This window comes from Eleutherodactylus coqui, chromosome 4 (genome assembly GCF_035609145.1).
Source record: "Eleutherodactylus coqui strain aEleCoq1 chromosome 4, aEleCoq1.hap1, whole genome shotgun sequence".
NCBI classification, from domain to species: Eukaryota; Metazoa; Chordata; class Amphibia; order Anura; family Eleutherodactylidae; genus Eleutherodactylus; species Eleutherodactylus coqui.
Window position 1 is genome coordinate 57,415,314 of NC_089840.1, and position 11,770 is coordinate 57,427,083.

The window sequence follows — 11,770 nt, forward strand, 5'->3', positions numbered from 1 at the left end:
TATATCCATAACAATATTTCTCCTCATTTATAGCTCTTAGGTCCATCAGTCCTTGGGCCTCTTCCACAGCTTGTTTCAGTATTTCTCTGTGTTTTTATGTACTGTATGCAAATAAGGAAGATGGAACAATATCTCTGCAGCCCCACCTATTGGATGGCCGCATTCCTTCAAATCAATATACGACTTTTTAACAAGTCTGTAAAACAATGATTGGGAATAGGAAGTCAAGCCAGAATCCATACACAGACAGCTGTATTGGGGTGTTTGCTCCTCATCAGTGTGCAGTAGGTTTCTGCCTTGGCGGGTGAGATGCCTGTGATGTACAGTAGGTCAAAAGGGGTGTCGTCTCTCGGGGTTGGCACTGCAGTGGTATTGTTCCATCTTCCTTATTTGAATAAATTACCCAGAGGAGGGTGCAATCCATTGATATGGGGGAAATAATATACCTATTGCATTAAAATTTAACAATAGATTAAATTGCGGGATTAGGTTCTTAATATACCTTTTAGAATGTAGTTGTGGGAAAAAATATGTGGGTAGGACTAATAGTGCATTACGAACCCGGGTTACCAATCATAAATTTAATATAAGGAGGGGTTTCCAAAACATAGTTTATCCCGACACTTTGCAGAAGCACATCAGTGTCAAACAAAAGACTTCTATGTCACACCTTTAGAACAAATTAAAACTCAATCCATAATCTATTTAGGAGTAAAGAGATGTTCTGGATTTTTAAGTTAAAAACATTAAACCCGCTAGGACTAAATGAAATACTAGAAAAAAATCTGATAAATTCACTTTAAGGCCTCGGTCAGATGACCGTTTTTTGCCGCGATTTGCCGATGCGCATGCAATCTGTGCATATATAGAACCATTGCTTCGCAATGGGATCGGTCACATGTCCGCTTTTTATGCAGATGTCCGATAAATTATAGGACACGAGGAATCGCAGATCGCGCCTATCTGCGTTCTGCGATTCCTTGTGTTCTATATATGCGCTCAATGGGGCTGGCGGCAGCAGCGCCGACCCCATTGAGAACATATACTATAAAGAGCATTCTCCTTTGCCACAGCTGTAACAGCTGTGGCAGAGAAGAAGGGTGTTCGCCCATTGAATTCAATGGAGCCGGCAATACAGCCGGCTCCATTGAAAGCAATGGGCTGCCGGCGAGCACGGGATGAATTATCGAGAAGGGCTTAAAAATATAAGCCCTTCCCTGAAAATCATCCTAAAATGTATAAAAAAAAAAAAAAAAAGGATACTCACCTTTTCCCAGCAGCCGGAGTTCAGCCGCGTCTGGCCGGCAGTTCTCCTGAACTGCTCTGTGTAGAATTCAGCAGCCGGGGATTTAAAATCCCCGCCTGCTGAATGGGCTGCCTCTGATTGGTCACAGACCTCACCAATCAGAGGCAGCTCTCACTCACCCATTCATGAATTTATGAATGGGTGAGTGAGTGCTGCCTCTGATTGGCTGAGTGCAGGGACCAATCAGAGGCAGCTCTCAGCTATTGAATAACAGCTGAGAGCTGTTATTCAGGAGAACTGCCGGCCGGCCACGGCTGAACTCCGGCTGCAGGGACAAGGTGAGTATATATATATTTTTTATTTTTACACATTTTTGGATGTTTTTCAGGGAAGGGCTTATATTTTTAAGCCCTTCGCGAAAATTCATGCCGCGCTCGCCGGCAGCCCATTGCTTTCAATGGAGCCGGCTGTATTGCCGGCTCCATTGAATTTCAATGGGTTGGACAGCGCTCCTTTGATCGGGCCCGTTTCGCCGAAAATGCTGCTAGCTGCAGATTTTTCGGCAAATCGTCGGCCCGGTCACGCAATTTGCAGATGCGCATCCGTCATGTGATCCGCAAATCGCGGCAAAAAACGGTCGTCTGACCGATGCCTAATAATGATAATAAATTAAATTACTAAGTTTTTTTTATATTTTTCGCTTTATAAGACGCACCTGATGATAAGACGCACCTAGGTTTTAGAGAGAGGAAAGTAGGAAAAAAATATTTTGAACCAAAAATGGGCTTAAATATTTAATAAAATAACAGATTAATATGTGAACATGAACAGCAGTCAGTCAACAGCTCCATTAAGAACTATTATTACTTTAATTAACAGATGAGCAGAGATTTTTATTTTAGAACAATACACCTCTAGTCATCAGGAAACCCCAAAAACTCCTCACTGCTGTCCGAACTTATCAAGCTCAGTGACTCACTATCACTGGTGTCAGCATCTTCATAAAGGATTCCATCCTCAGAACCGTCCAAGGCATTACTGATGCCACATTTTTTGAAGGATCCTACAACAATTCCCTCCTTCACAGCCAGCCACGATGTTTTCACCCACTCACAAACCTGAGTGATAGTGGGCCTTTTCATGCGTTCAGTGGGTGTCAGGTCATGATTCCCAACAGCCATCCACTTGTTCCACTCCTCTCGCATGAAAACTTTAAATGGCTTGTTAATAGAAACATCCAGAGGCTGCAACTGGCTGGGAAGCCCCCCAGGAATTACAGCTAGATTTGCTTCTTTAAATATTTTTTTCGTGTTTTCACTGATATGTGCCCTAAACTGGTCAAGTACTAGCAGGGCAGGTTTCTTCAGAAGCCCTCCAGGGCGTCTGGACCAACCGAGCCCTCTGACGGTGGGGGGTTGGACATGAAACTAGCGGCTGCCACGAGCTGGGGAAAGTGTAAGTGTGCTTTTATTTATGTATATATATATATAGTTGTAATCTGTATATGATGTGTCTTATATGCTTGAGAAAGGCAAATGTAAATTGCCGAAACGCGTTGCATTAAAAATCTTAACCCTATGTAATGCGGGTATACGGCTGCTTCACTCTGCACTCCAGAGAGCGGGGATCCTTTTTACTACAGCGAGTGAATGTTAATATCAAGCAATACTTTTATCTGAAGCCATAATACACTTTACCACATGAAGTCTTCTGTCAGGTTTTGCTTGTAATGTTATATGAATGTGTTACTCACAGAACATGGAGAAGGGCAGATGCTGTTTTTGTCACATTTCCAACTTGCTCAATTTTTTCAACCTTCTCAACAATATCGAGGTTGTATTTACGACTATCCCGGAGGTCAAATTCTGTTTGTATTATAGCTCCATACTGTACAACAGCAAACTCGCACTGACAAAGAAAGAGGAAAGAAATGGTAAAACCATAAATTAGATAGGTAGTTCAAAGTTAGGAAACAAGAGACTTATGGCTGGACTTGGTCTGTGCTAGGGATGCATAACCTGCAGCTTGGAGGCACACGTGGCCCTGGATGCCATTCTGTGTGATAGTCAACCAGCTGATTTGGCAACTGTTCACATGTTTTTTCTATGTTAGAGGGAAAAGTAATAGCGTAGGACCAGGAATGGGTAAGTACTAATGATGTATTATATGGCCATCTCTGGGATCCCCACATATTGACCAAATGGGGTTCTCATCCCTATGTGACACTCCTAGTAGGAATAGATGGGGTGGGGAGGTGCCCATGTATGCATGCCTCTACGTTCATTGTAGTTGATGGGAGTAGTGAAATGCTTCACTTTTTCAGCAACTCACATAAACTACCATGGAGAGAGTCACATACAAGCATCGTTTCTTTCTTCTGTAGTGTGAATGGGGGAGAAGGGGACCCCAATTCTCCCAATAGTTATGAGACCAGAAAGTGGAACCTGCACCTGTCCGACGTTTATAGCATATACTTTCGATAACCCAGTTTTAGTTTTACTGCGCCTCTGGGAGTGCTTCAATGTAATAATAGGATCCTTGGACCTGAAAAGGTTGTGCCTTGTCTGTGCCAAGTGCCTAGTACGATTTTGTAAATAATAAATTGTGAATTGGGATGATTTTATGAAAGTAAATCATTTATTACAAACCTCAAAACATTTTATCCATACGTTTGTGATCAGCTTTGATATAAAATCCTTTGCCTTTTGGAAATCGCCAGTGTTTATGCTTCCAGATCCATCTAGAACTATGGCAATCTCCGTTCCTGTGATAACAAGAGATATAGTATTAAGCAGAATTGTACAATTTTGAAAGCGTTTCTAGTCATTCTAACAGCATAAAGCCCCCTGCATAGTAGCATACTTGGGGCTATGTGTGATCTATGTTAATCCATGGACAACACATGGCCCCATTATAGGTCTTTGAGGACATGCACAGTGATGTTTTCACGTGTGCCATCGGTGACTCATTGCATGTCCTATACCTGTCTGTATCATAGATGAGATATAGGACATGCTAATGCATGTCAATGTGGTACCCATGTGTAAATCAGACAGCACACGAACTGGTGTCCATGTACAGTTCGATGAAAGTTGGAGTCTAGACTCTCGGCGCAATTCACACACACGAGTAATGGGCACCCAGCCTAAGAAACAAGGAGAAGTAAATAAGTTCATATTTTAAAAATATCTATGAACCTAGAAAACAATTCAATGAGCAACACTGTAGTTGAAATATGGAGATATATGAAATATGAGGGTAAATGTGCAAGCAACCCATGCCCATTGATAGATAGACCATGCTCACCTGTAAACATTTGTCTCACAGACATCTCATTTCTTTCTGCCCCTTTAGAACATATGGACCTCCCATAGAGGAGCCCTTGCTCAGGACTCCCTTGTATGAGCCAGAATGGAGAGTCACAAAGTATCAGCACCTTCCTCTATGTTAGCACCAGCCCATCCATGTATTAGATGGACAGCAATTCAATCGTTCTGGGCCGCCCACCTACATTCACAATAAACAGGCATTCGTTCATAGATGAATGACTGTCTGTTTATGCAAGCAGAACCTGAACGATGAAGAATAAGCAAACGAGTAATTATTTGTCATTTAGTCGCTGGAAGCATTTAGGGAAAAATAAATTACCTGAAAGTGCTGCAGAATACATTGGCACTATACAAATAACAAGACTTGCGACCTACACATGCACTATTTCTATTCAAGGTGGTTGGATGAAGGGTACTTAATACAGAAATGTATCTGTAACTACTGTTACACCTCAAGCAGAGGCGTAACTAGAAGTTTTTGGGCCCCAATGCAAAATCTCTACCAGGTCCCCCAACCTAACATGTGCCATTTATGATACAGGTGTCATCCTATGTGATAGATGGACCTTTGGGCCAAGGTGTTTGGCTGAATGGGACATCCATCACAGGCTGACTGAAGCCAATCACCGAGCTCAGTGCTCAGATGCTGAGCTGACTGCTGTCTATAAAGCAGCGTAAGAGCTGCAGTGCTGGAGCTGCAGGGACCCAGGAGAGGTGGTTATAGGATCATTTATTATGTTTAGGCATGGAGAGCATGGATTAAATAAATAAATAAATAAAAATAACTCAGACACCCCTTTAAACAAAATACCTACCACCTTCATCATCAATGTCATAAGCGTTGTTATTATTATTGTTATTATTATTATTATTATTATTTGCGTCCTGTTTATTTCCTTTTTTTGATTCCAGTAATTCGTCTGTAGAATATACACCTAAAAGAAAGACTCAGAAAAGTTAGTGCAAAAATACTATGAGAAGTCACTTTGTGTGCCACCGTAATGACATCAGAGACATATATGGAGGTACAGTATGGCCCCATAGAAGTAGCAGAGTGCCATAATAGGGCTGCAAATGGAAGACATATGGAGCTGTGATATACCTATGTCCAGAGGCGTAACTTGAAGCTTCTGGGCCCCAATGCAAAATCTGGAATGGGGCCCCCCAACTATAATGCTTTATTCATAGTACTGGGCTCCCTATATGGAGAAGAGAGGCCTAATGGACCCCCAAGGCTCCTGGGCCCGGGTGCAACCGCATCCCTTGCATCCTCTATAGTTAGGCCCCTGCCTATGTCCATGAGGCCTAAATCCAAGAAAGCCCCTATACTAAGAATCAGGTTCAAAAATCTACTCTTCTATATACAGTGTTAGTTATGGAAAAGTAGCCCACCTCCAATCCTGACACCATGTTCTTATGAGTGCTGTCTAAAAATCTGTCTTTGTTGTCTATAGCAACCAATCACAGTGCAGCTTTCATTTTGCCTCAGCAGTATAATGGCCTTTTTGAGACTAGTCGAGAATCTCACAATTTTCATTTGCCTGATGGAACGAGCTGGTGTCATCATCACCTGATGGAACGAGCTGGTGTCATCAACACCTGATGGAAGGAGCTGGTGTCATCATCACCTGATGGAACGAGCTGGTGTCATCATCACCTGATGGAAGGAGCTGGTGTCATCATCACCTGATGGAACGAGCTGGTGTCATCATCGCTGATGGAACGAGCTGGTGTCATCATCACCTGATGGAACGAGCTGGTGTCATCATCGCTGATGGAACGAGCTGGTGTCATCATCACCTGATGGAACGAGCTGGTGTCATCATCACCAGCCCGTTAGTGCTCGGGCAGCCTGTTTAGACTGCACGATTGAGAATTATGTAGTCCTCAGGCACTTATTGTTCAGTGTTTCAAATGCTTATATGTAACAATGAATGATCAGTATTTAAACGGCATGATGAGTTCTCGAGAAACTGAAACTGAATGACCGATGAGAAACGCGCAATTCTCGCTCACCATTTAGTCATTGGCTGCATTTAAACTGGACAATTATATCATTCAGTTTCGTTTATTTGAATGATTACACTATGCCACAAATTTTTAAAAAAATTTCAGAAACAAAAGTAATTTACATGTTTCTGTAAAATTAAAACATGTTGATTCCACTGGTAAAACTCAATAATAGCGGCACGTCTCATTTTCAAGTTATTTAACCTCAAGCTTTTTTTTTTCATTTTAAGAAATCGCAACTTCTTTATTTATCCATCAGCGTCGCTGTATGAAGGCTTGTTTTTCGCGGGATGAGTTGTGTTTTTCATTGGTACTATTTAATGTCCCATATAATGTACTGAAAAACTTTTAAAAAGTTCTAAGTGGAGTAAAATGAAAGAAAAAAATGAAATTCCGCCATCTTTCATTGCATCTTGTTTCTACGGCGCACAAACTGCAACAGAAATGACATGATAACTTTATTCTATGGGTCAGTAGTAGTGCGATTACTACAATACCAAACCTATGGAGTTTTTTTTTTTTTCTGTACTAGTTTTATTTTTTAATAATTATTTTCTGCCGCCATCTTCTGGTTGCATTACCTTTTTTATTTTTCGGTCCACATAGTTGTGCAAGGGCTTATTTCTTGTGGGACATCCTGTAGTTTGCGTTATTACCATTTTGGAATACGTATGACATTTTGATCGCTTTTCATTGCATTTTTTCTTGGAGACAGAGTGACCAAAAAAAGCACATTTCTGGCGTTATTAAAATTTTTTTTCACACGACTTTCACCATGCGGGGTAAATAATGCGTTACTTTGATAAATCGCACATTTACGGACGCAACAATACCAAAACATGTATTTTAATTTTATGATTTTGATTCTTTTATTTAGTCTAACCAATGACCTGTAAAAACACAGTTCATTAATTACAACTTAGGACCCCTGTCCACGACCGTGAATTCGCCGGCAGTACATCGCCGGCAAATCACGCAGGCTGGAGCAGGCTGAAGTGCCGGCCCCGTTTCCACGAGCAGAGAATCATTGCGATTCTCTGCTCGCGGCAGGCAATTTGCAGCATGAGGCGAATTGCCCTGATTCTCCGTGGTCAGCCTATCTATTAGACTAGGCTGACTGGCGGAGAAACGAGCGGCAGCTCCTGTGGTGGAGATCTACCGTGGGTCTTCGCAACGCCCGTGGATAACCGACCTTACTGGTGGACGATCCACAGTGTTTACGCCACGTGGAAACATACCCTATATGTTACATCAACAAGGAGGTTAATCAGGCTGAACTAGATGAACATTGTCTTCATTTGGCCTAACATACTATGTTACTATGTTACATAAACCTACCCTTATAGTGTTCAGTCAGCACGTAGTGTGTAACAGTGATTGCTAAATAGTTGTGCAATCACTTTTGTTATTCTTTTTATTAGGCAAGGTTAATGGCTACTGGATTAATTGTATAGACAGATTTCTAAAGAATACCATACAATGGCAATTGGATTACATTATTTCACATAATTGGAAAACCTTACGTGACAGAAAAAAAACGGATGTCATATTTGAATTCAGCGCACTAAAGCTACTATAAGCCGCCTATCTGCTCGTCTGATACAAAAATTATGTTGCACAGTGTTACGGCTCCTGCAGACTTGCGTTTACTTGCGTGTTTTTTTCACGGGATATCGCTGCACTTTTTTTTACTGGATTGTCAATGGGACTTTCTAATGTTAAAAACGCATCGCAAGTTGGTGCTTTGCAATTTTCGTGTGATGCGTTTTTAACATTCGAAAGTCCCATTAATAAGGATGAGCGAGCATACTCGCTAAGGCACTACTCGTCCGAGTAATGTGCCTTAGACGAGTATCTCCCTGCTCGTCCATAAAGATTCGGGGACCGCTGCGACTGACAGGTGAGTCGCAGCGGGGAGCAGGGGAGAGCGGGCGGGAGAGAGGGAGAGAGAGATCTTACCTCCGTTCCTCCCCGCTCTCCCCCGCAGCTCCCCGCCCTGCGGCGGCCCCCGAATCTTTAAGGATGAGCAGAGAGATACTCGTCTAAGGCACATTACTCGGACGAGTAGTGCCTTAGCGAGTATGCTCGCTCATCCTTACCTATTAACAACCGTGAGAAAAAAACGCAGCAATATCGCGTGAAAAAAACCCGCAAGAAAAACGCAAATGTGCAGGAGCCCTTATCTCAATGATCATCTTCCATGTATACGGGACTTAAAAAATGAAAGCTGTGCTGCTCTTTTTATCTGAAATCTCCTGAGATTCTTTTCAGGCTCCATGTTCACACAATGCTTGCTCGGCGGATTGTAGAAAGCAGCCCCAAGATCATTCACCTTTGTTGAGTAACGGTCTATCTGCAGCATTGTTGTTGTTGTTGTTGTTCTTGTTGTTCTTCTGCTCCAAAAACTCAAACACTGCATGAGATATAATGTGCCAGAATCAATCAGATCTAGGATGTGACTCAATGTGAGCCAAATTTGTAAACTTAAAGAGCCGCATGTTAGTGATTAGAGATGAGCGAGTATACTTGCTAAGGCACATTACTCGAGCGAGTAGTGCCTTAGGCGAGTATCTCCCCGCTTGTCTCTAAAGATTCGGCTGCCGGAGCGGGTGATAGGTGAGTTGCGGCGGGGAGCAGGGGGAAAGAGTGGGAGACAGAGAACTCCCCTCCGTTCCTCCTCTCTCTCCCCCGCCGCTCCCCGCCGGCCCCCGAATCTTTAGAGACAAGCGGGGAGATACTCGGCTAAAGCACTACTTGCTCGAGTAATGTGCCTTAGCAAATATGCTCGCTCATCACTATTAGTGATGTTATCTGTACAACACGTTTTTGTTGCAATAAATATACAGTACTCTGTAAAAGTTTTAAGCAGGTATGGAAAAAATGCTGTAAGCAACCCCAAAATTACAGCCAATGTATTTAAGAACTATCTTCAATATAAAGAAGAACAAGGAGTCCTGGAAGTGATGATATGGCCCCCACAGAGCCCTGATCTCACATCCTCCAGTCTGTCTGGGATTACATGACAAGACCTACATTCATAGAAGGTCTTTGTTAGTTCTTCAAGATGTTTGGAACAACATCTCTGCCGAATCCTTCCAAAACTATGTGCAAGTATCTACGTAGAAGAATTGATGCTCTTTTGAAGACAAAGTGGGGTCATGCTACATATTGATTTGATCTAGATTTAGTTTTCTTGTCTCTTTATTCACTTTGCATTTTGATAATCGACCAACAAACTATTAAAATGTCTATTTTTGAAAGCTTTCTTAATTTGCAGCATTTTTTCACACTTGTCTAAAACTTTTGCACAGAGATAGATAAATCTGTAAGCACCGCAGCATGTATGTTTTCCTACTATCAACATCTAACCACAGAGATCCAACCACTGAGACCCCACTCATCGCTAGAATCATGTCTCCCATAGTATTGTGATGAACAGGCAAAATGCATGCTTGACCATTACTCTTAACCCTTTCCAATCCAATTTTGGATTCAGGGTTTCCTAAAAGGCTTTCTCTTTTTGCTGTTATACAACGGTGCCATCTGCTGGCTAAAGCCAGTGTGTGTGTGCGCCAGAGAGGCTCCGACAGCAGAGTGGCTGGCAATAGACGGTAAGAATACCCTATAGGACGTCTTCTGACTTTGGAGCTGTACAAGCTTCAATCAGAATGTAGGAAGACATCAGATGGTGGATTAGAAAGGGTTAATTAATTAATCTAACACCTCCTGACTGCAATAATCAATAGGAGCTAGAACGGAAACAACCTGTTCCAGCCAGCTATAGGTCCATAGCAGTTGGACAACCAATCTAATATTTATTAACTATACTACAGATAGATGATAAATTTAATTATTGAGAAAACCGCTTTAGCTGAGTCAACCGTTTTCTGGCAATCCATATTTTTGCAGGAGACTTAAAAGCAGAGAAATAATGCTCCTGTCTGGCAACAACTACAGTTCACATTTCATTTTTTAAGCTGCACAAGGAAAATAAAATGAACCTTTAGACTGCTTGCTGCAGGCAAAGTCATATTTTACAATGATTCATATAGAATAAATCATACATACCGGTTGTTGCAAGATCAGGATAAACCCGCTCCATAAAAGAACCGTTTTCATTGACACGCAGTGAGCAAACTCCATTTAATTCACCTGTTGTGGTTTTCGCTTTTCGACCCTTGAACTGCTGGCAAGTCTATAAAACAGTAAGGAAATACTTTAAAGTTGCCTAAATTGGAGGCTACATAGGATACCAAGCTCAGAAGGATTTACATTTATCTTTTTTACATGGATTCCAGAATTCGAAGCACCAAAATAAAATAGAATTGGCATAAGTTTTAGGTCAGGGTTCGGAAAAAGGCCGTGAAGTTGTTCCATAGCAGATTTGGAAAATTTGTTTTTGATGGACTTCACATTGGGATACTGAAACAGGGAATGGTCTTCACTTAGGTTAAAGGGGTTTTCCAAAATATTTTTTTCCCCAAATAAATACACCTCCTGGCCAAAACCTTATTTCAACCAATGAAGTCTAATACAAGAATGTACCATTTGCAGTGTTTAACATTTCATTTCCTTCACCACCAGCAGCGTAGCTTTATTTGAACAACCATTTTAACTAAAATGTTCCTTTCTTGGAGGTTCTGAGGACCGACCATCAATTTTAATTACAATTCTTAATTAATAGCTTTATTATTATGTGCACAAATGATATAATTAATAAACTCCAACTGTTTCAGTTGTGGATCAACCTATAGGAATTGTCCCTAGTAGCAAGTAGTGGGCTTCAAATCAGCTTAGAATGGGTTTTCTTCTTCTGAACCCATAAGCTCCATTATTGTGTCAGAAGCTGATATGCTTATGTAGGTTTGTGGTATGAAGACATAGAAAAAGTAATATTGTAATAACTGCAATTGCTCTCTCTAAAGCTGAGGTAGATTATAGACTTTTCTGCTATACCTAGATGTTTCTATGCACATAGGATATAGCTACTGCATACTAACTTTTGTTTTAATAACTTCTCTTCCTCTTATGTAAAATGTAGTTGACTAAGATGTTTTCTTCTAAAGGTATTGTATACTAATACTTGGTTGTGTGTACGATGCATCTAACTCACACTGTTGTAATAGGGTACAGAGAAAGCCCAAATTACATTCCAACCCCCTTGCTTCTTCTAAAAGTGAAAGTT

General features: G+C 41.4%; 1 protein-coding gene across 1 annotated transcript in view; it reads right to left on the minus strand.

Moving 5' to 3' along the window:
* Positions 1-11,770, minus strand: part of ITGAE (integrin subunit alpha E) — a 108,554-nt gene that overhangs the window by 44,681 nt on the left and 52,103 nt on the right. Inside the window, exons 5-9 of the mRNA XM_066599509.1 lie at positions 10,654-10,780; positions 8,918-8,998; positions 5,391-5,510; positions 3,895-4,010; positions 3,000-3,154 (exon numbers count right to left, since the gene is read on the minus strand). Of these exons, the coding sequence (XP_066455606.1) occupies positions 3,000-3,154; positions 3,895-4,010; positions 5,391-5,510; positions 8,918-8,998; positions 10,654-10,780 (599 nt within the window). The remainder of the gene's footprint in view (positions 1-2,999; positions 3,155-3,894; positions 4,011-5,390; positions 5,511-8,917; positions 8,999-10,653; positions 10,781-11,770) is intronic.